Source organism: Ranitomeya imitator, chromosome 4, assembly GCF_032444005.1.
Source record: "Ranitomeya imitator isolate aRanImi1 chromosome 4, aRanImi1.pri, whole genome shotgun sequence".
Taxonomy (NCBI): domain Eukaryota; kingdom Metazoa; phylum Chordata; class Amphibia; order Anura; family Dendrobatidae; genus Ranitomeya; species Ranitomeya imitator.
In genome coordinates this window covers 21,808,461-21,833,982 of record NC_091285.1, presented here as the reverse complement: position 1 = coordinate 21,833,982, position 25,522 = coordinate 21,808,461, and the positions used below count along the sequence as shown (strand labels likewise).

The window sequence follows — 25,522 nt, the reverse complement described above, 5'->3', positions numbered from 1 at the left end:
GTGCTGAGTGAGTGGGACAGATGCAATGTCACCTGATGGGAAAGTGAGATAATTGTGTAAACACATCAAAGACTGGGATAAGATGATGTACAAGTATAGACGGGAGAGAAGATGAGATATGAGGAGGTGACTCTTCCTCCTTTCAGGGATTCCCGAAGTCCATGGTGCCTAATTGTTTTGGGTTTTTTTGACTGATCATTCCTGGAAAACCCCTTTAAAGAGGACCTGTAACCTGCCATAAATACATTATTCTTTACCCGGTGTAATTGCCGCTTTTCTCCTGAATTCGGCGTTGTTTTTCTTTTGTTCCTATGCCTCTCCGTTCCTGAGATATGGCCCTCTATTCTCAGTACATAAATCTAATCTTTTATGCCAAGTGGGAGTGGTCCTTCACTTCCTTCTGTGGGTGTGTTCATGAGGAATGCGCCCAGTTGGCTAATAAGACTAGATTTATATACTGGGGAGAAGGGGCTATATCTCAGGAACGGAGAGGCGCAGGAAGAAAAGAAAAACATCGCCGGATTCAGGAGAACAGCGACATTTACACCAGATTAAAAAAAATACATCTTTATGGCAAGTGACCGATTCTCTTTAAGTAAATTACACTTCGAGTCCACACAGAGGAAGAACTGTGGTTACCGTAATGGTTGCTACTAATATTTTTCTGTACGAATGACTGTTGTGAAAAGTGAAAAATTGGGAATGATTTTCGGTGCACTTTAGCCATCACCGCATGATAGGGGCACTGTTGCCGATAGTGTTATAGAGATATCTCAATCTCTGTCATTATGAGGTCATACTCGTCAGTTTTTTTATGGGGGCACTCTTGTTCTGACTAGGAAGTATGGTGGTATGGTCTTAGCCTTTTAAGTTGTTTCTTAAGGTAGGAGATGAGGACTAGGACTGACCAAAGGGTCATGAACCGCACCTAATCCAACATCCCTACTTGACATTTCTGTGGAAAACTTTACGTAAACATCCAAATAGATACATTCCTTAGCCATAGGCATCATCACTGCTTGTACGGATAAGTAACCTCTCCTTCTGTATCCTAAGGCCTGAACTGTCAGCGGGACACATTCCCCGGCACCATAAAAGTAGAACATTTCCTGGAGCTTTCCCTCTTTGCCTTTGATGGGCTTTGGAGCCCAATGGAGGTCTAAAGGCTATTTTTTTAAGCTTCACCTTAAATACATATGCACTGACATTGTTTACTCTGTTCCTGAAGCTTATTTAAAGCTGGGCATAGAGGGCCAGAAAATCACCTTATGAAATCTTTATCCAAATTTGACCAAAGAAAATTAGGTTCACACCATTTTTCCATTCAGTGTTGTCGGCAATTTTGCAAAAATGACAACCGGCAGTGCAGCCATATTAATTAAAACATCAACTAAAGGTTAAAATCCACATTTAGCCTCATCAGAGTTTTGAACTAATGTTTTGTCCCTCCGCCATGCTTTATACTGCAGCTTGGCCCAGTAAGGTGTTCTATATATTCGAAAGTTTGCCAGGAGTTCGGTACGTAGACCGAAATATATGTAGTAGCTTTCAGAGAATAATTGTAATTTTCAACAGATTTGTGCAAGCCAAAGATCCAACTGGGCTTCCCATTTTGGTGTTGGGTCTTGGTACACTGACCGGAAGAGCGTGGGAGTTTGTTCACCCCTTTCCAAGATCTTTGGGCCAATGCATCTCCGTAGATAGTAGTTCCATGGGTATACTCCTCCCAGTAGCAAAGGGGATAGGAGCTTATCAGCTTGAAACAAATCGAATTTCATGAAGAATTTGGAATCATCAAAATCCTAAATTTTGGTGGTGCGATTTACAATGGCAGGCCGCTATTTTGCCTTTTTTGGGGAGGAGGGAGGGTTGGGATTAAAAATAATACAAAATTATATTTCCTTAACGTAAGGATGCCATTCACCTGTTTCCCTCTGGGTCCTCCAGTCTTAGCTTCAGATCTTCTACCCTGAGGTATTTGGATCTTTCGGAAGACTGGAGGACTGGGCAGGAAGCTACTCCAGTCTAGGACAGGTGACTATGATGTTTATAGTATTTTAGCCCATTCCTGTCAACAAATTTATGATGCTTTGAGGTTCTGGAGAGCGTATAGTGTACCACACTCGATATGGAGTAGTGAGGAATCACAGCCATGCAAAAAGGGGCACCATGATGGTTTCCGAACAGTTCGACCATGCGGCACCAAGGACAGCCAATTCACCCTAATGTTCCAGTCTCTCTACCTCTTCTGGAGTCACAACGACTGGGTAATGGCAGCTCTTGCCCTGCCCCAAACTCTCTGTTCATCACTACTGCCCCACTTGGCAATTTGGCATCTCCAAACCTGCCCGGTTATCCTACAGGTTTAGCATGCGGCACCATGGATCTCTCATTCATGCTAAAGACAGTCGAAAATGTTCCAGTCTCTCTACCTCTTCGGCAGTCACAATGACCGGGTAACGGCATCTTTTGCCCTGCCCCAAACTCTCTGTTCATCACTACTGCCCCGCTTTGGCTGCCCCAAACCTGCCCGGTTATCCTACTGTTTTTGTCCAGCTCTGTCTCCATCAGTCCTTACAGACTTTTTCGTGTGCTGCTTCAAACTTAAAGGGTTGTTCCCACCATTGAAAGTTATCCAAAGGAAAAGTGATAACATTGTGATCTGCTGGGGTCTAACTGACCACTTCATCCCCGAACATGCTTTGCCGAAATCAAGCGGTGACTGCACATGGGTGCCCCCGATCTATACATTATGTTTAGGACTGATGACAAAAGCTGATCTCTGAACTTGAGTATCTCCAGCAGTCCCCCAAAAAACAGGAGAGTCGTAGCACCTTGTGAGGCCACCAGTGGGGTATTTCAAAATCATGGCCAGGGGTTCCATCATTAGGTAATAACTTTTTAATATTGGAAATAGCCCTATAAGTAACCACTCTTTTTTGGCGCCACACTTTCTAAGGGTCTTTTGCTGAGTTTTTTTCTAAGAGAATACTGAGCGAAACGTCCAAGTTTTTGAGTAGTGTTGTATTTTTTAAGAGTTTCTGCTCAAAAAACTCCTCAAAATACCCTCTATGTGTACAGTTTCAGAGTAGAAACACCAAGTTTTCGTGGAGGATTTGGACAGTTTTTGCTCCAAAAAAAATCTTCCAAAAATTCAGTGTGCACATACACCAAGGCTATCTTCAATATAGTTTTTTTTTTTGAGGGGTTTGAAAATTATGAGCTTTTAAAACAGAAACCCCTTAATGGGAGGAATTTTTTAGTTCTTTTTTGGCTGGAGAAATTTTGAAGATTTTTGTGTTTTTTATCTGAAGCTGTTTTTTTGCAGTCTTTTCATTTGACAGTGTCTAGCTTGGGTCCCCATTGACTTTGATAGGGTTAATATTCAAGTTTGGGTAAAGTTCTGGTATCTGAACCGAACTTTGGACTAAAGTTCGCTTGAACATCCACTGGTTTACTCATCCTGAACCTGGAGCGTAAGAAAATTTCTCCAAAATTCCTTATATGAAAATAAAATTGGATTTCCCATAGAAAAAATAGGAGATGTTTTCCAAGCAATTTCTAAGCACAAGGTTATGTTCAGGTGTTGCTTTTTTTTAATGAGTTTTTGGAGCAGATCATCTGTAAAATCCTACTCGAAAACTGCTTCAAAAACCACTCTTTAACTCATACGGGTATTTTTTCTTTTTTTACAATTTTTGAAATAATTTTTTACATTTTTTCTTTTACCTCTTCAGATTTTAGACCACAGCTAGTGGGAAAAGAAAAGAAGTTGCTCGTGCACACTGCCAAAGGTTCACATGGTGACCAACTGGCCAGGAGGCCACAAGTTTGGCTCCCGTTTGACTATACATAGATTAAGGCATTATGGACATCCATAAAATGCTTTGTTAATTAGCAGAGGTGCTCAAAACAAAAGCTCTAAGTCGAGTGGTACTATAGTATAGTACTATATGATGGGCCCAGGAGAGAATGTGGTCAACCGTGAAATTTTCAACTCATGGTTAGCTCGAATATTCTCACGATCAACTTGAAAAGTTGGCAAGTGTGGGCGACGTTACTGTCCCAGTCGTAAAATAATTTTACATATATGCCACATATTAATTTTCTCAAATCTTAAAAAATACATTACTTATCAAGGTCGGTCACCAAACCCCACCCCACCCATAGGGATAGAAATTGCTTACCTACTCGTAGCTCTTGTCCGAAGACCGTCCTCTCTCCAAGTGCCGAGCAATTCCATCTGGAGAATCGGAACTGATACTGACATTCATTGATCCCCATCTGTGCCCCTTCTCCAATAACTATAATGGCATCCGGGCGGCTCTCACAGATGGCTCTTTGCCGAGGCGCCAACCCTGGAATCTTGTTGCAGATGATATTTGCTCCCAAAGCCACCACAGATGACAAAGCTCTAGAAAGAAATAAAAGGAGCTATCAGAGGTGAAACGGAAGTGTAGGCTATGACAACCCTTAAAGGACTGGTATTGGCGGCCTTCATTCACTTTTCACAAAAACATATACAATAGCAGATTGAAACCTTAAACATAAACTTCTAACAAATCCAGGTTGTATACAAGTAGATCTATAATCTGGCATCAAGGAACATCAAGATCTCTGGAGATGGACTTCTAACCTTGAGATTGTTGATATTGCTCAACAATTTTGGTTCTCAAGTCCTCAGACAGTTCTCTTCTCCTCTTTCTGTTCTCCATGCTTAGTTTGGCACATACAGACACACAATGCAAAAATTGAGTCAACTTCTCCCTTTTTTATCTGGTTTCAGGTGTGATTTTCATTTTGCCCATACCTGTTACTCGCCACAGGTGAGTTTGAACGAACATCACATGCTTGAAATAAACAATTTTGGAAAGGTGCCAACAATAATGTCCTGCCCATTTTTGTAGATTTGTGTGAAATTATGGCTAATTTGCCTTTTATTCTTTTTCTTTTTGTGTTGTTCCAATGCACACAAAGGAAATAAACATGTGTATTGCAAAACATGTGTAATTGCATTCATTTCCTGGGAGAAATACTTAATGTTCTGGAACAATTTCAAGGGTGCCAATAGTTTTGGCTATGAATGCATACAGGCCCATACTGAATGTCTTTTTTTTCATTGTATTCCATGTAATGAAGGTGTTCTCTATACACATTGATGGTGTCACCATATGGCGGCACACATGCCTAAACATCCCGTACACTTTGCATTGATGCTTAAAGAGATTGTTTTTCCATCTTTACATTAGGATATTTTTGGATAGAGCTTGTAAAAACAAGCACTTTTGCAATTTACTCGTTATTAAAATTTGTAGTAGTTCTTGAAATATTAATACTTTTATGTTGCTTACAGTTTGTTGCCTAGGAAACCGACCAACACGGAAATCATCTATGCTGAAGCTAGTCGTGTTTAAGAAATAATAGCGCTCTCCAGAGATCCTTTCCAGTCTCAAAACAGCACTTCCAAGTTCCCAAAAAAAGTTTTAGCAAGCACTGGACATATTCTGTTGTCTAGCAGCGGTGGTCGGTCCCCAAGGCAACAAGATGTAAACAAAAGAAAAGTGTTAATAACTCAAGAACGGCTGAACATTTTAATAAGCGGTAAATTGCAAAATTGCTTGTCTTTACGCACACTATCCAACAACACTTACTCCTAAATTTTGAAAAAAAACCTTTAAGTTTCCTAAATGTAACCAAGCCCTTATAGGAACCGTGGCCTGACCTCTACATACTAAAAAATCAACAAAACTTTTGATTATATAAGCCTATTTGCAGAAGTCACAACATGTTTTAAAAATTCCTGCTTTCTTCCATAAACAGCGCCACTCCTGTTTACAGGTTGTGTATGGTATTGCGACACAGCCCCATTTATCCTAGTGGAACTGAGCTGCAATAACAGAGACAACCTCACAATGCACTTGAATGGTAGCCGCCATTTTTCAGCAGGCCTGATTCCAGTCACCTGTGTATCTTTCATTCTAACCCATCATCTTTTTGTGACCGGGAAAACGACTGTTTCTTTATCGGACATTTTTACGATTTTTAGTGCATTTTGTTTCTTTACTCTGCGGATAAGGATTACAGTCCTGTCTTGGTGGCATTTTTGTAAAAGGAGGGATTGGGGAGGGGGCAGCCATTTTGTTCTCTGCATTAAGTGCTCTGTCTAGTGCTGAAGAAACAAGAGATATTTACAGTGTAAGGGCCTCGCCGAGCATGTTGTGACAACACAAAATCTCAGAAGGAGCTTAATCCTCATGTCCTTAAAAGCCACTTACAGTGGAGATGGTGGGGGACGACACCAACACGGGAATGCGGCAGCTAAGACCGCCAATGTATCCAAAACATCAGGGAAAGTGCAAAATCTGTCGTATGGGGGCACTGCTGGAAAAACACCTACACACCATACTATCATACATCCGGTGCCTAAATAATACCACCATCCAATGTCACAAAGGCAGTGCTGTACACTACACACACAGCATGGCCTTAAAGTGACTCTACATAAATAACAGTACCATGCAATGCCTATACAGCTACTCGCACATAGCAACCAAATAACAGTGCCTATATAATTAGTATCACACTCTATCCAAATAACAGTGCCAAGTACTGCACAGAGACCACACAACAGTGCCTGAAAAGTACTTTACAGTGAGACATAGCAATTGTTTTTGAGTATCACACAGTAACCAAATAATAGTGTCATACAGGACCTATATCATTAGTACCATACAGTGACCATCACATAATAATGCCATACATACAATACCTATATACCGTAATTATCATTGTGACTATATAACAGTGCCATAGAGGGCTTATATAATTAGCACCATACAATGACCACATAACAGTGCCATGGAGTACCTATATAATTAGTACCGTACAGTGACCACATAACACTGCCATGGAGTACCTATATAATTAGTACCGTACAGTGACCACATAACACTACCATGGAGTACCTATATACAGTGCCTTGTGAAAGTATTCGGCCCCCTGGAACTTTTCACCCTTTTCCCACATATCATGCTTCACACATAAAGATACCAAATGTAAATTTTTGGTGAAGAATTAGCAACAAGTGGAACACAATTGTGAAGTTGAACGAAATTTATTGGTTATTTTAAATTTTTGTGGAAATTCAAAAACTGAAAAGTGGGGCGTGCAATATTATTCGGCCCCTTTACTTTCAGTGCAGCAAACTCACTCCAGAAGTTCATTGTGGATCTCTGAATGATCCTAAATGCCTAATGATGATAAATATAATCCACCTATGTGTAATCAAGTCTCCGTATAATGCACCTGCTCTTTGATAGTCTCAGGGTTCTGTTTGAGGCACAGAGAGCATCATGAAGACCAAGGAACACAGCAGGCAGGTCCGTGATACTGTTGTGGAGACGTTTAAAGCCGGATTTGGATACAAAATGATTTCCAAAACTTTAAACATCCCAAGGAGCACTGTGCAAGCGATCATATTGAAATGGAAGGAGTATCATACCACTGCAAATCTACCAAGACCCGGCCGTCCCTCTAAACTTTCATCTCAAACAAGGAGAAGACTGATCAGAGATGCAGCCAAGAGGCCCATGATCACTCTGTAGGAACTGCAGAGATCTACAGCTGAGGTGGGACAGTCTGTCCATAGGACAACAATCAGTCGTACACTGCACAAATCTGGCCTTTATGGAAGAGTGGCAAGAAGAAAGCCATTTCTCAAAGATATCCATAAAAAGTGTTGTTTAAAGTTTGCAACAAGCCACTTGGAAGACACCAAACATGTGAAAGAAGGTGCTCTGGTCAGATGACACCAAAATCAAACTTTTTGGCAACAATGCCAAACAATATGTTTGGCGTAAAGGCAACACATCACCCTGAACACACCATCCCCACTGTCAAGCATGGTGGTGGCTGCATCATGGTTTGGACCTGCTTTTCTTCAGCAGGGACAGGGAAGATGGTTAAAATTGATGAGAAGATGGATGGAGCCAAATACAGGACCATTCTTGAAGAAAACCTGTTGGAGTCTGCAAAAGACCTGAGACTGGGACGAAGATTTGTCTTCCAACAAGACAATAATCCCAAACATAAAACTGGAATGGTTCACAAATAAACGTATCCAGGTGTTAGAATGGCCAAGTCAAAGTCCAGACCTCAATCCAATCGAGAATCTGTGGAAAGAGCTGAAAACTGCTGTTCACAAACAACCTCCATCAAACCTCACTGAGCTCGAGCTGTTTGCCAAGGAAGAACGGGCGAGAATTGCAGTCTCTCGATGTACAAAACTGATAGAGACATACCCCAAGCGACTTGTAATCGCAGCAAACGGTGGTGCAACAAAGTATTAAGTTAAAGTGGCAGAATAATATTGCACGCCCCACTTTTCAGTTTTTGAATTTCCACAAAAATTTAAAATATACAATAAATTTTGTTCAGCTTCACAATTGTGTTCCACTTGTTGTTGATTCTTCACCAAAAATTTACATTTGGTATCTTTATGTTTGAAGCATGATATGTGGGAAAAGGTTGAAAAGTTCCAGGGGGCCGAATACTTTCGCAAGGCACTAGTACCATACAGTGACCATCACATAACAATGCCATACAGTGATTATATAATTATTATCATTGTGACTATATAACAGTGCCATACAGTGCTTATATATTATATAGTTATTAGCATATAGTGACCATATAACAGTGCTATAAAGCACCTATATAATTAGTACTATACAGTGACCACATAACAATACCATACAGTACCTATTTAATTGTTAGTATTGTGACGATATAACAGTGACATACAGTGCTTATATCATTCTTAGCATATAGTGACCATATAACAGTGCCATATAGCACCAATATAATTAGCACCATCCAGTGACCACATAATAATGCCATACAGTGATTATATAATTAATAACATACAGTGTGTCCACATAACAGTGCCATACTGTGCTTATATAATTAGTGCCATCCAGTGACCACACACCTCAGTGCCATGCAGGGACCACATAACAATTCCACACAATGCTTATGTAACACCATGCAGTGACCACATAACAATTCCACACAATGCTTATGTAATACCATGCAGTGACCACATAACAATTCCACACAATGCTTATGTAATACCATGCAGGGACCACATAACAATTCCACACAATGCTTATGTAACACCATGCAGTGACCACATAACAGAGCCTAGAAATTATTTCTATACAGTGATGACATAGCTGGTAGCGCACAGTGACCACATGACAATGCGGTACAGAGATAATAATTAGTACCACTGAGCAACCACATCACAGTGCCTATTTAATTAGTACAGCAAAGTAACCACACCATGGTGTCTTACACAACCAGAAAAGTACTATACATTGATATATAACAATGCCATAAAAGCCTATAGAATTAGTTCCAGTGAGCGTATAACAGCGCCATACAGTGATTATATAATTACTACAGCACAGTAACCACATAACAATGCCTATATTATAAGTATTATACAGTGATAACATAAAACAACCATACAGTGCTTGCATAATTAATACCATACCAAAACCACATAACAGTGTCATATTGTGGCCATGTAATTAGCGCCATACAGTGAATAATAAGCGGTGCCTAATTAATTAGTATAAAGTAGAGAACACATAGCAGTGCCATACAGTGTCTATATGATAGTGACAATGATGGCAGAACATTGCCGCACCGTGCTAACACACAGTGATCACATACCAGTGCATATATAATTAGTACCACACCTTAACAATAGTGCCTACAGTGCCAATGTAATGAGCACCATACAGTGACCAGATAATAGATATAATATATAATAACCACTATATTATGATCACATAACAAAACCATACAGTGCTTACATAATACGTACCATAGAGTAACCAAATAATAATGTCATATCATACTTATAAATTAGAACTATACAGTGAGCAAAAAACATTGCTTATTTGATTAGTAGAAACAAGTGAGTACAACAGTGCCATATGGTAACCCCATAATAGTGCCATAAAGTGACCAAATAATGGGGCCATACAGTGACCACATAATAGTGCCATACAGTGACCAAATAATAGTACCGTACAGTGATCACATAACAGTGTCATACAGTGACCACATAACAGTGTCATAGAGTGACTACATAATAATGCTATATAGTGACCACATAACAGTACCATACAGTGCCCAAATAATAGTGTCATACAGTGACTACATGATAGTCTTATACAGTGCTCACATAATAGTGTCATACAGTGACCACATAACAGTGCCCTCATAATACTGCAATAGAGTGACCACATAACAGTGTCATAGAGTGACTAATAATAGTGCTACACAGTTATTACCTAACAGTATCATACAGTGACCATATAATAGTGTCATACAGTAACTACGTGATAGTCTCATACAGTGCCCACATAATAGTGTCATACAGTGCCCACATAACAGTGCCATACAGTGCTAACATAACAATACCATACACTAACCACATAGCAGCACCATACAGTGACTACATAAGAGTTTCATACAGTGACCACAGGATAGTCTCATACAGTGACCACAGGATAGTCTCATACAGTGACCACATAACAGCACCATACAGTCACCACAAAACAGTTCCATACAGTGGCCACATAATAGTGCCATACAGTGACCACATAAGAGTTCCATACAGTGGCCACATAATAGTGTCATACAGTGGCCACATAATAGTGTGATACAGTGACCACATAATAGTGTCATACAGTGACCACATAACAGTTCCATACAGTGACCACATAACAGTTTCATACAGTGACCACATAACAGTTCCATACAGTGGCCTCATAATAGTGCCATACAGTTGCCACATAATAGTGCCATACAGTGGCCACATAATAGTGCCATACAGTGGCTTCATAATAGTTCCATACAGTGACCACTTAACAGTTCCATACAGTGACCACATAACAGTTCCATACAGTGACCACATAATAGTGCCATACAGTGGCCACATAATAGTGCCATACAGTGACTTCATAATAGTGCCATACAGTGACCACATAATAGTGCCATACAGTGACCACATAACAGTTCCATACAGTGGCCACATAATAGTGCCATACAGTGACTTCATAATAGTGCCATACAGTGACCACATAACAGTTCCATACAGTGACCACATAATAGTGCCATACAGTGGCCACATAATAGTGCCATACAGTGACCACATAACAGTTCCATACAGTGGCCACATAATAGTGCCATACAGTGACTTCATAATAGTGCCATACAGTGACCACATAACAGTTCCATACAGTGACCACATAATAGTGCCATACAGTGGCCACATAATAGTGCCATACAGTGGCCACATAATAGTGCCATACAGTGACTTCATAATAGTGCCATACAGTGACCACATAATAGTGTCATACAGTGACCACATAACAGTTCCATACAGTGGCCACATAATAGTGCCATACAGTGACTTCATAATAGTGCCATACAGTGACCACATAATAGTGCCTTTATAATAACTATTATACAGTAATAATGTAACATTGCCACTCAGTGCTTATATGGTTAGTGTCACACAATGACCACATCCTAGTGTATAAATTAGTAGCACAATGCTCATACTGTAGCGCCATACAGTACCTGTACAGTACTGTGCAGTAACCTCTTAATACACTGCCCATATAATTAGCGGCACCGTACACAGACATTAGAGATATGGGATTTCAGTCGTTCGTGTACGTGGCAGACCGCACAACACAAATCCATAATACGGCCATGTGGTTGACCCCAAACTGTGTAACGTTGCCAACCGTGTTTCCGAAGCGGAGCCTTTCCTTAAATTTCAACGCTTGTCAGGAAAATGACTGACAGTCAGCAAATCCATGTACCAATGAGGAATGAGTCCTGAGCATAGAAAGCCATTCAGTGAATCATCGCACGTCTACCTGAGAACTTGGGAATTTCCACCAACAAAAAAGTTCAGACATTAAAAACACAAGGTTAAAGGGGGGGATCTCATGATTGACTGGAGGAATTACACTGTAAAAATAACAATACCATTGAAATAACTTCCATATGACAACCAAGTTTAGCGTCTCAACCACCAAGATACACAATGAGGCCGCAGACAATGTAGCATCAGATTAGTGCCGAGCACTTCTCTCCACTCCTGAATGTCGAGGTCGAGATTCCATGATAAAATCTAATAGCTGATTGAAGTTAAGCTGCCCGGCATAGTCATAACAACCCCGGCCACATAGGAGAGCGCCCCGGCCTGCGCATCAATGTTCTCCTCATCGAGGCCAGACAGCCAGTTTATTGCACCTATCAGTAATATAAATCTGTGAAACACATAGTGATAGAGTGACTCATCCCTGATAAAGTCTAGGTATTTTAGCATGAACACATTTCCGGAGTGTCTATCAGCCATAAGCAAGGACTTCCTAAAACTCATCATGGACAAAGCCCATGATGTTTCCGAAGTCCCATTCGATCTTCACTACCAGAATTATCAACATCAAGAACATCTGTTGGTGAATCACAAAGTGAGAGAATGATTCACCTCTGATAAAACCTTGATACTTCAGTATGAACAAAATTCCGGAGTGTCTATCAGCCATTTCCATCTTCTTCTCCACCGATTTGCTAAAACTTAACATGGACAAAACCCAATTCACCAATTTCCTCCAGTCCCATTCAAGCTCTACAACCAGAACTATCAACATCAGGAATATTTGTCATTGAATTACGAAAGTGTGATTCATTCCAGATAAAGTCTTCATATTTCAGCATCAACATATTTCAGTAGTCATCTCCATCTCCCTCTCCACCGATTTCCTAAAAGTCAACATGGGCAAAACCCAATTCAGAATTTTTCCAGAATCCCAGTAATATTTGTTGTTGGATCACAGAGTGAGAGTGATTCATTCCAGATAAAGCCTTGATATTTCAGTATGAACATCTTTCCCGAGTGTCTATCAGCCATCTCCATCTTTCTCTCCACTGATTTTACTAAAATTCAACATGGACCAAGCCCAATTTGCCATTTTTCCATTTTTGTTTAAGTCCCAATCAACATTTAGTACCAAAACTATCAACCTCAGTAATATATATTCATGACCGTAAGTGTTGGTACCCTTGAAATTGTTCCAGAGAATGAAGCAACACAAAAAAGGCAAATTGGACATAATCTCACACAAAACCCCCAAAATGGTCCCGACAAAATTGTTGGCACCTTCAACTTAATATTTGGTTGTACACCCTCTGGAATAAATAACTGCAATCAATAGCTTCCTATAACCATCAACAAGCTTCTTACACCTCTTAACTGGTATTTTGGACCACTCTTCTTTTGGAGTGTCTATCAGCCATCATCTTCCTCTCCACCGGCTTCCAAAAACTCAACATGTACAAGCCACAATTCATCATTTTTGCTCAATCCCATTCAACGTCCAGTACCAGATCTATCCACATCAATAATATCTATGAATCGTGAAGTGAGAGAGTGATTCATTCCAGATAAGGTCTTGATATTTCAGTATGAACATATTTCTCGAGTGTCTATGAGCCACCTCCATCTTCTTCTCCATTGACTTCCTAAAACTCAACATGGAAAAACAAAATTTGAAAATTTTTCCGGAGTCCCATTCAGCTTCCAGTACCAGAACTATCTACATCAGTGATATTTGTTAATGAATTAGGGAATGAGTGAAAGTGTGATTCATTCCAGATAAAGTCTTGATATTTCAGCAACAACTTATTTCCAGAGTGTCTATCAGTCATCTCCATCTTCCTCTTCAACAATTTCCTAAAACTCAACATGGACAAAATCCAATTCACCATTTTTATGGAATCCCATTCAACTCCAGTCGATATCAGTAACATAAGTCAGTGAGTCACAGAATGAGACTAAAATAAATTTGGTATCTCAGTAGGAACACATTTCCAGAGTGTCTATCAGCCATTTCCATCTTCTTCTCCACCAACTTGCCAAAACTCAACATGGAGAAAACCCATTTTGCCATTTTCCTTCAGTTCCATTCAAGCTCCACTACCAGAACTATCAACATCGGTAATATCTGTTCGTGAATCCTGGAGTAGGAGAGTGATACATTCCTGATAATATCTTGATATTCTATGTCTCTCAGCCATAAGAACCAATTTCCCAAAACTCAATATGGACAAAACCCAATTCACCAGTTTTCCAAAGTTTCATTCAAGCTCGAATTCCAGAACTATCCACATCAGAATTATTTCTCAGTGAATCAAGGCAGGAGAAAGTGATTATTTCCTAATAAAATCTTGATATTTCAGCATGAACACATTTCCAGAGTGTCTATCAGCTATCTCCATCTTCTCCACCAACTTCCTAAAACTCAACATGGACAAAACCAAATTCGCCATTTTTCCCGATTCATATTCAACCTCCAGCACAAGAACTATCAACCTCAGTAATGTATGTCAGTGAGTCACAGAATAAGACAGTGATTCATTATGGATAAAATCTTGATATCTTAGTATGAACACATTTCCGGAGTGTCTATCAGCCATCTAGACTTTCTTCTCCACTGACTTCCAAAAACTCAAGCTAGACATAAATCAGTTCATCACATTTGCTCAGTCCCATTCAATGTTCAGTGCCAGAACTATCAAAATATCAGTGAATGATGGAGTTAGAGAGTGATTCATTCCAGATAAGGTCTTGATATTTTTGCATGAACACATTTCCAGAGTGTCTCTATTTTCGTCTCCATTAACCTCTTAAAACTCAACATGGACAAAAACCAATTCATCATTTATCCTCAGTGTCATTCAAGTTCCCCTACCAGAACTATTGACATCAGAAATATTTGTCATTGAATCACATGGTGAGAGAGTGATTCATTACAGATAAGGTCTTGGTATCTTAGTAGGTTCACATTTCCCGAGTGTCTATCTGTTGTCTCCATCTTCTTCTCCACCGATTTCCTAAGGCCCAACATGAGTAAAACCCAATTCTTATTCAATGTCTAGCACCAGAACCATCAACATCAGAAATATCTGTCACACATTTTCAGAGTTTCTATCAGCTGTTTCCACGTTCTTCTTCACTGACTTCCTAAAACTCAATGTGAACCAAACCCAATTCATAATCCCCCCTTCAGCACAACCTTCAGATCAACCTTCAGCACAAGAGCTATCAACATCAAGAATATCTGTCATTAGATCATGAAGTTAGAGAGTTATTTGTTCTCGATAATTCTTCTGTATAAATATATTTCTAGATTGTCTACCAGCCATCTCTACCTCTATCTCTACTGGCTTCCTCAAACTCATAAGTGACAAAACCCAATTCATAGTTTATCCTCAGTGCCATTCAACTTTCACTGCCAAAACCACTGACAGCTGTTGTTTTATAAAACTTTGGAGGTGTCATAGTGATGAATTTCATTTGGTGGGGATCAAGATGATATGACTGTTTACTAAACTAGGGGGCATAAGTGTTCGACTGAGTGCTGTGCCCCATTGGTGTTGATTCCTTCAAGAACTGATTTGTATCAAGAACTTTCTACCAAACGCTTTACTCTCCCAAGAAGAACCAATCAAGACCTAAATGGCATGGTTTAGCATTTCTGCCTTCCATTTTAGTGGGGCTCTCTTCTCAAAACTGCCGACATGTCAAAAATTCTGTGCCAACACCAGGGGTCTGGATCAACTATGAGACTTTACTTTAAATAGGTGTTGCCATCTCAGGCATATAAAGCATATGCCATAATTTAGGGAAGGGGCCTACCACTAAGGGCTCAATCAGAGGTCCGAAGTTTTTGGTCCAATCTCAGACATAGAAATATATGAAGCTGTCATTCTTGGGTCCAGGGAGCTGTGGTCAGTCCATGCTCGAACCGATTGGCATTATCATCTGAATGAGACCCATCTCGAAGAATAGGATCTCATCTCGTGCCACCAGGTGATAGCACATGTTTGGCTTTCCACGGACTTTGATAAGAGTTCGTAAATGAACAGAGCCTGCAGAATTAGCTATTTTCGAAACACCCTTGGAGATGCAAGTTTGCTCGACAAGTTTTAGGAAACGAGCAAGCAAATCTCTGCTCCTGGTGATACAAGATTGGCCCCAGGTCTCGAGGTATGGGTCCGAGAGATGGGACCTGTATCTATCAGACATTTACGGTGTATTCTTTGGATGATCCATAAATCTTAAAGATGGGAATACCGCTTAAGGAACGCGTCCTGTGTGCAGGGACAGTAGATCCCCCCCTTGATCAATCCTGGCATGACTGATACAATTTCCACTACGGAAGAAGGGTTATGTCTCAAGATTCTGCATTCCTTCGCCGTGTAATAAGCAAAACAACATTGCAGCATTTCATCCCGAGAGATGATTGTGTAGTAGTTTTTACGCAATATTTACTCAGCTTGAACACATGGCAAATAATGCAAAAATACAGACTGAGAATTTCAGACAGCCATTCCTTCGCCGTGACTAATCACCACCACTTATGTATCAATAGAAGGGCGCAGAGCCTTTCAACCGGCTGACTGGAGAAAATGTCTAATGCGCGAGCGATGCAATATCTGCCCCATGGTAGGAGCCTCGCCTTAGATATCCTACATCTACCCAAACTCCTAAAACATTTACAGGTGTTTTGGCCTAGACTGGGTTCGCTAATTTTTACCGCTGGTGTCCTTTTGTTAAATTTTTCGAGAGAAAGCCTTTTTGAAAGCAGGGTATGATGAGACCTACTAGAATGAAAATAAAAAGTTTTGGAAACTTTTATTCCGCACCCAAACTTTATAAAAAAAAAAATGAAACATTAAAAAGCAGAAACTTTATTTTGCTCCAAAACTTTCTTAACAAAAAAATTAAATCAAAAAGCTCTTACCCATGACCATATTAAGCACAGTATGGCAGCACACTTATTTCTATGTAGGTTTTTATGTCATGGATTAAAAATGGGGGAGAACGTGATCTGATATCTGCCTTGAAAAAAAAAGTCTCATAATTTTTTGGGGGTGGTACACATTGTCCTTTTTTAGATACACCGACACCAAATTCACCATAAAGAATAACTTTAAAGCTACTTTTTAACACCATGAATGTTCAAAATAGAGTGTCCATTCATTTAATTTATATTCATACGGGACTCACAACTTTGATGTGGTCTGTGGTCATAAATCAGATGAGAAGAGGTAAAAAAAAAAGACAGATAAAAGATTTAGAAACTCTTCCATTGGATTGACAGAATGAGTTCACTGATGGATTTTCAGTTAACCTGCCCTACCCTCTCCTAGTGTTTCATCACCCATCCCCTGCAGACTGTGAGCCCTCGCGGGCAGGGTCCTCCCTCCTTATGTACCCGTGTGCCTGTTATCTGCTCATGTTTAATGTATTTGTCTATATTTGCCTCGTATTCACATGTAAAGCGCCATGGAATAAATGGCGCTATAAAAATGTATAATAATAAAAAATAAAACTCACTCGCAGCACGTTAAAAATGCTGTCTGATCTATAGGAAGCATGTTATAGAGCAAGGAGGAGCTGAGCAGATTAATATAAAGTTTAGTGATAACAGCTTCAGTATAATTTATTTTTTATTTTAATTCCTGCTCATTCTTGGCTTAGGAGTCCAGTGGGTGGGGCTTAGTCTACTAAGCTCCTCCTGCTTTACTTTCTGATGCCCATGAATCAGACTGTAAATTCAATGTGTAGGGGAATTGGGTTTATGTTTAAGGAAAATGTCACCTTGGTCCTTAGGATGGATTCAAACAAGAAAATTGAAAAAGGACACTTCTTTACTGGAGTATTTCCTGCAGCTATCTTGAAAAGTTTTTCTTCCCTCCCAAAGAGTTCTTTTTTTTGTAGCCTTTCGAGTGGACAGTGCCTAGTTTTTCAGAGGTTTCTTTCAGAATCTGTTCCGAAGAAGTGACAAAAACTTTCACCCCTACCCCACCCTGTCCTCCAGGAATTTTCAAAGCCTCTTCAAGAGAAGAAAAAAAAAGCTCCAAAAACTCCTCAAATAGATTTGCCATAAAAAATGAATTGGAAGAATTTCACAAGAGTTTTTGAAGCAGTTTTTGCAGAGGATTTTGGAAAGATTCAAATTCAAAAACTCCTGAAAAAGCCTATTGTGAACATATCTAGAAGGGTGTGTTCACACTGAGCCTTTTTTGCTGAGTTTTTGAAACAACTGAAAGAAGCTCCAAGTTTTTGAGGAGATTTGAAACGTTGAGAATTTGGAAATTTGGAGAGTTTCCTTTCAGTTTCTGCTCTAAAAGACTCCTCGAAAAACTCTAAGGCTGTGTGCACACAGAGCCTTTTTGTTGAATTTTTGGAACAGAAACTGAGGATAGACTTCAATTTTTTGAAAAAAAGAGATTTTCAGGAGGATTTGAAGAGTTTCTGTTCCAAAAACTCCTCAAAAAGCTCTTTTTGTTGATTTTTTAGAGTAGAAACTGAGCAGAGATTCCAAGTTTTATAGCAATTTTGAGATTTTCAGGAGACCTTGAAGAGTTTTTTTCTCAGTTTCTGCTCCAAAATCTCCTAAAAAAACGTTGTGGTGTGCGCATGGGCTAAGGCCTAACTACATAGCCTAAGCTATATGTAGCCATAGTCTAAGGCTATGTGTACACACAGTCTTTTTGTTGAATTTTTGGAGTAGAAACTGAGTAGAGACTCCACGTTTTTGAGGAAATTTCAGATTTTGAGGATTTGAAGAGTTTTTGCTCAGTTTCTACTACAAAAACTCCACAAACAAACTTTGCATGCACTTAGCCTTAGTGTTACAAGGTTATCAAGAAGCTGCTGAGGAGGCAATAACCTACTCAGTACAAAGCATGCCCTATTAACAGCTATGGCATTGTTGTCATGGTGGCCTAGACCTACCATCATAGGATAAGCATGTGATGGCTCCAATTGTCCAGACTTATCAGGTTTTCACACAATCTGGAGCAATGTCATACGAATGAGCAGGAAATGAGTTAAAAAACCAAGGGTCTAATGACGGCTACTTGTCAACTTACAGGAGCAGAAGGATAAAGGACTCCACTCGTAATACGGTTGCTAGGACCACTCTGCCTGGGAAGGTCACAGGCATTCACCAGATCTGTTCACCCATTTGTAATGGACATTTTACAACCACGTAGACCCTACACATGCCATGGGATTATGGGGTCAAGGGTTCATCCCTAAATAAAGGCCAAGTTAGGACTAAGTCACAAATCTCAGTAGTAGACGGAAGAGACCATGGGTAATGACCTATCCCATCCTCCACCCTTGGCATCCCTAAAGAAATATGGGAATTCCCAAATTGTGGAGTAGCGGGAGACCATGTCCGACTGATTGCTGACCACCCCTGGCAATTAGCCTTCTTTTCAAAGCCAAACTTTTAGTGCAATTTGCATCTGCCGAATGAGACATCCATTGGGTGAGCATTATATTTATGACCCTTCGAAAGAAAAAACAGGGTGTGATGTATATCCACAGTGCAAGCATGGTGGCACCAACATAGCCTCGTTTTAACAGATAGGCAATCGTTGTCCATGATAATGGTTAAAACGCTGTCTGAAATCTCTAAAAATATCCAAAAAAGGTCATGTAAAACACATGCTATAAAAAAAAAAGTAAAGAAACCTTCAACTTTTGGGGCAAAAACGTTTGGACCAAAGGTTAGATACTGATTGCAGCTCCTTATCAGCTGTCAATAAAGTAAACTTGCACGTAAGACAAGACTTAGCTAAAGCAAAAGTTCTTTGAATGGAAGGTCTTAATTCTCCTTGCGGAGTTCCAGCTGTTGGGTAGTCATTGGAATGGAAAGTCCTACTTCTCCTTGCGGAGATCCAGCTGTTGGGTAGTCAATGGAAGGGAAAGTCCTACTTCTCCTTGCGGAGATCCAACTGTTTTGTAGTCAATGTAATGGAAGGTCCTAATTCTCCTTGCAGAGATCCAGCTGTTGGGTAGTCAATGTAATGGAAGGTCCTAATTCTCCTTGCGGAGATCCAGCTGTTGGGTAGTTAATGGAATGAAAGGTCCAAATTATTCTTGCGGAGATCCAACTGTTGGGTAGTCAATGTATTGGAAGGTCCTAATTCTCCTTGCGGAGATCCAGCTGTTGGGTAGTCAATGTAATGGAAGGTCCTAATTCTCTTACGGAGATCCAGCTGTTGGGTAATCAATGGAGCAGACATTCCTTTTTCGATGGCCATTTTGCAGAGGACTTTCCTTCTCCTGGTGGAAAAAGTAGCTGGTATAGTTCTGGTCATGGCACTATGGCTTTTGGGGCTACCATTACTTGACCTACCACTAGGAGTATATCCTTCTCTGGTCAACCCAGTGATCGCCATGAGATGCTACTGGCTTCTAGAGCTCTCCATGTAAAACCCTATGGTGCCTAGCACAATCTTTTCTTATTAGTAAGGCTTCTAGGGGAACACAGATCACGCAATGAGACATTACACAATTTTTTTTTATTGGCGCCAAGCTGCAATACCACACACAACCTGTGGTGAAGAGTGGAAGAAAGCAGACATTTGGGCATTTGAGTATATAGTGAGAATAATAAAATAAGTTTCAGTCTTATTTTTTTTTTAAGTGGAACTGCCCTTTAAAATCTGTAATAATAACATAGACCTCAACAATGACATGTCCCGTGCCACCGTACGGATGTCTGACACAGCAGGACTCAAAGTCCTTTCTAAATATTTGGGAAAGTGTGTCATATTCCGAAAGATCACAGAGACCATCTGTTCCAATCGAGGTGATAAGATGTAAAATTCCTCACAATGAATACTCTGAATTCACTCCATACCAGCTTGGCATCTCTGTTACAATATTTGGCAAAGGACAAACAAAGATGGCTCTTCAGTCAAATGAACTTCACTTTGTGATTGTCTACCATGATAATAATTTGCTATAAAGCAAGATAAACAATCCTATTTAACCTAATACACCGTTGTGTGCCTGGTACAGATTCCTAGGGGGCGGGGCATGACTCACAGATTAAAAGCAAACCAATGAGAGAATACTTGTGTGAAGTTCCACCCCCACGGATCTTGCACCAGTCAGAACACGTGTAGCAGCCTTGCTGATTGTCCCTTGAACAATGTGCTCTGATTACAACACTTTTTCACCAGTGCCACGAAGTAACGAAAAGTGTAAAAACGTAGAGAGGTAAGTAAACTCTGCATCCCTGATTCTTGCCTACTCCTCCATGAATTCTTGGGGAGTCTCTCAGACAGATTTCCCTTTCTTAAAGGTTTTTACTTGGTGTGTCGTTCAACACGATTTTGTGATTATAGGTACTTCTTAGAGTAAGTTCGGTAACATATAGCAGTTTTTTTGGCCACTGTATGGAGCTATCACTTGGGTAATCTTTGTATGGACTGTCTGGGCACTATAGGGGTATACTTACCAATATTTCTATCGGGAGAGTAGGGTTGTTTAAGTTCTGCCCACTAACCACGCCTGGAAATGCTCCCGCCCCTCTCGGTAACACCCCCGCTTAACTATGAAAGCTCTTCTGGGGCGGGATTTTTCACATACCTTTCCCCCTTTTTTGGTACTTTAAATTTGATAGGATTGTGTCTGAAAATTATAAAACAGTACTCCAAATTTAGAATTTGAGTTGGCAGGTATTTATAAGCACTATTTATCAACACGATATGGCACTTTTTTTTTTAGACTCATATTTCTGACTTCTTCCATAGGATTTTTTTTTTTTTAATTCGGAAGGTTTCAAATAAAAAAAAAAAAAACCATCATATCACATCCCAAAAAACATCCGCTATGTAATATTTTACAATGCGAAACAGTATATTGTTTTTTAGGACTTTGGGAAAATGAGGAGACCACAGGAACCTATATGTCATACGTATAAATTCAGAGAAGTGGTGCCCTGGTCTGAACCAACGCGCCCCCTGGCCGGGCCCCAGTGATCCCATACTATAAAAGACTACTTAAAAGTGCCGATGACAGGTATAGTATATTAATTGCACTCCAGCTATCTAAATCAAGAGTTTTAATTTAGATTTGAAGACAGATGTAGGGAGATATTAAAGCGGGATAATCTGCGGAGGTTGGGATCACTTATTTGGAAAGGTTAAATACAGATCAGTGTATCGCTCTACGGAGGAGTGAGCCGCACTGCGGTATATCAGGGGACATAGGCTGGTATACAGACCCATTGTATACTTCTATTCTCCCTTTTTGGAAAATGATGATGATGCGGGACACTACTGGTCCTGGTCACAATGCTGGGCAATCATCAGCAGAGTACAGACTGCTTTTTATAGCAGCCCATACTCCGCGTGTGAAAAATATTCAAAACATCATGGTCCCAATTTATCATTTTCAGTTTTTTTAAGTCCTTTTTCTTGTATTCTCATTTACATTTTTTTGCACCAAAGTTCTCGAAAATGGTGTAAAATAGAAGAAAAAATACTCTTTATTTTAGTCTCTAACCCTTTTTTAGTGCAAAATGTTCTGTTACAATGTAAAAAAAAATTGCTCCAAAAATTTGGGGCGTACACGTTAGCAGTTAGCACGTAAAAAAAAAAAATGTGACGTTAAAAAGTTGCAATTGATGAATCAGACAAAAACTGAATAGATTTTTTTTTTTCAATATCAGGATCTTTATTAAAAAAAATAATAATAAGTAATCGTGTAATTTTCACACTGGCCAATGTGACTTATTCAGACTTCCTTTCATTTCAAGAAAAGTATTCAGCAGTCTCCTTATCATCAGAGACATGATTACAATGACAGATAACACCTCTATACACAGCTGATAACACAAGCTCCACCAATCAGAATAGGTGATGTCACAGCTCACCTCCTCCTCCTCCTGTACAATGACAGATAACACCTCTATACACAGCTGATAACACAAGCTCCACCAATCTGAATAGGTGATGTCACAGCTCCCCTGCTCCCCCTCCCTTTACAATGAACTTTGCACACGCTCATTAGACTCTTCGGTACAAAGGTAAGGGGAGGAGTCTGTTTATTGCTGCAAATGTTCATGTGCTATTTGATGAACCAAAAGAATGTTACAGTCGAATAAAGCCCGAGCGGTTAGTGTAAAAAAATTGAACGATTTCTATTTTTCATTGTTAATACAGATTTTGATATGGATATAAAAAACATTATCGATAGGTTTAACACAAAAATCTGATTATTTTGTGATGATACGTTTCCTTTAAAAGGGGTTGTCTTCATAAGATGAAATCTTCAAAGAGATTATAGAGGATCCCTTTCAAATGTGAGACACTGTGGCGATCGGTTGATCAATCTTGGTCCAGCTATGACTAACCAGGCATGTTCCCTACAGTGACCTCTGCAGTGGAAATGTGGTACTACATGCTGGCCAGATTTCGCCACAGTGGCAGCATCTACTAGGGAGTGGTAGTCAATTTTGGGGGACCTCATAGGGAGAATTGACTTAGTTGATAGGGTGGAATTACAAGGGGAACTGTGTGCTGCATCCCATACGGTTTTAGCCACCCTGATTCTCCTCCTGCTTGGCGAGGCGGGACGAGCACGTAATTATTTTCAGTGGTATCCCCCGTAACTACCACTTCCTCTTTGATGTTATTAAGCTCTTTGTAGAAATCATATATGCTAGACACACAATAAACACAATGGAGCTACCCACATGAAAGGCCTCGTAAAAAAAACACAGACACCGCGCGCAAATTACTGGCAAACGGCACTTAACTTATTACTCTTGCAAAGAAAGGATTAAGCAAGCTTTTCATAGAAAAAACATACACACACAAATTACAGCAATAAATTTTTCCTTTTTTTTTGAAAGGTGGCAGCTTTCGTAATGATTTTCGTTCGACAATTATGTCATCATTTTACCTCGGAGACATGTACATCTTGAAGGTGCTGCATTCCAGAGAAGTAACGTAGGGCATGGAAAGGAAGGTCCTCGGCGTTACCCACATAAAGGTCCATACCATGGACCTCAAACGAGACATAAGCGAGGATGTGGCTGTGTGGGGAGCAGAGGTGGCCGTTGCACCTGGATCTTGGCGCTTGACTTGGCACAAAGGGTCATCTTCCATGTTTGATAGCTCAGTCCTCTACAGATTCTGCATAGGGGCCAAGAGCTTTGAGCTACAATTCTAAACGTAAGTGCAGTGACGTAGAGGGGAAGAGAGGCAAAGGGGAACAAAATTTCAAGAGAAGTAGTGATGGCTTCCCTAGTGGCAAAGATCTGAGCAGCACATATTCCCCGGATCTCCTGTTGAACGCCACTTTGGTCAACATGGCCCAATACAGTTGGTAGAGCATCAAGCCATGAGCTCCCTGCTCCACCACTATCCGACCTACAAGCTGCAGGTTGCTGTGGGCCTAGTGCCTACAAGATCTGCATCCCGGGGCCAAGACATCACTGCATTTGTGCCATTTGGCCAGGAGACAAGAGAACCTGGTTGCTCGAATTATGTAAGGGTAGGTGGTGACACAACATTGTTACTGTAGCATTGAGCATTCGGGAACATCATGACTTTTTTAAGGGGCAATCAGGGAACATTATTGGTTTTATGGGGGCATTATTGCAGGGTTGGGTGGCGCAAAACTTTAATTGAAAACCCACCCCACAGCCTAAGGGTCTAGGGACTCTGCAAAGCCATAAGTATGGACCCAACAAGGTGGCCCAGAGAAGCCCTAAGAATCCATATGTTAGGTCCATTTGTGTGCCACTATATAGAACATACTTCAACTCCAGAAATGGTACGTCTAAGAGAGAACAACTGTGTAATATAATGGTACATAGCACAATTTTTTTCAATTTTCACAGTGGAACGGTCTATGCTTTGTAGCATTTATTTTTACACTAAAAATGTGCAATTTGTGCCATGTTAGGTTTGGTCCACACCAGCATGATGATCTCCACTGATAGATCCACAGATCCTTCTGGAGGATCCATAACAGATTTGTAAAGCTCAGCTTTATGTTTTTTCATTTATCCCTATTGACTTACGATGGGATTGTAAGAGAGTGAATATGGACTCGAGGGTGAACACATGCCGCCTGAAGTAGTTGAGAAAGCCAACATCTAGATAAGCAGAGTAGGCCAACCCGTGGCTTGGAAACTAGCTACCATAGCCAAAGCCTGGCGAGCACTAGCCAGCTGCAAGGGAAGAGTGGTTTCAGTTACAGTACTAGCATGGGGCCTGAAGTCAGGGCCAAAAAAAGACGGTGTTGAGCTTCAAAAAGAGGGCCAGAGAGTAGGCCAGAATCTGGTACGCAACAGTAAGTCATGGAAAGCCATCGTAGACGTGGCAGGTGGGCGAGGGAATAGCTTGGAAGTTAAAATGAAGTATTTAATGACTGTAAAAAAAAAAGCTTTATTGAGCTACTTCTATCGATTTGTATTTGTCAGAGCGCCCATGTAACCTTCATGCCCACTACACAAGGTGCAATGATTTCCGAGCCTGCACATCTTAGGACCCTTTCACACATCAGTTTTTTGCCGTCAGTCACAATCTGTTGGCTTAACGGATC

At 40.3% G+C, this 25,522-nt stretch overlaps 1 protein-coding gene across 2 annotated transcripts in view; it reads right to left on the bottom strand.

Moving 5' to 3' along the window:
* Positions 1 to 25,522, bottom strand: part of WNT7B (Wnt family member 7B) — a 130,300-nt gene that overhangs the window by 35,723 nt on the left and 69,055 nt on the right. For both annotated transcript variants that reach the window (XM_069763307.1, XM_069763308.1), the window contains exon 2: positions 4,188 to 4,414. In XM_069763307.1, coding sequence (XP_069619408.1) covers positions 4,188 to 4,414 — 227 coding nt within the window. The remainder of the gene's footprint in view (positions 1 to 4,187; positions 4,415 to 25,522) is intronic.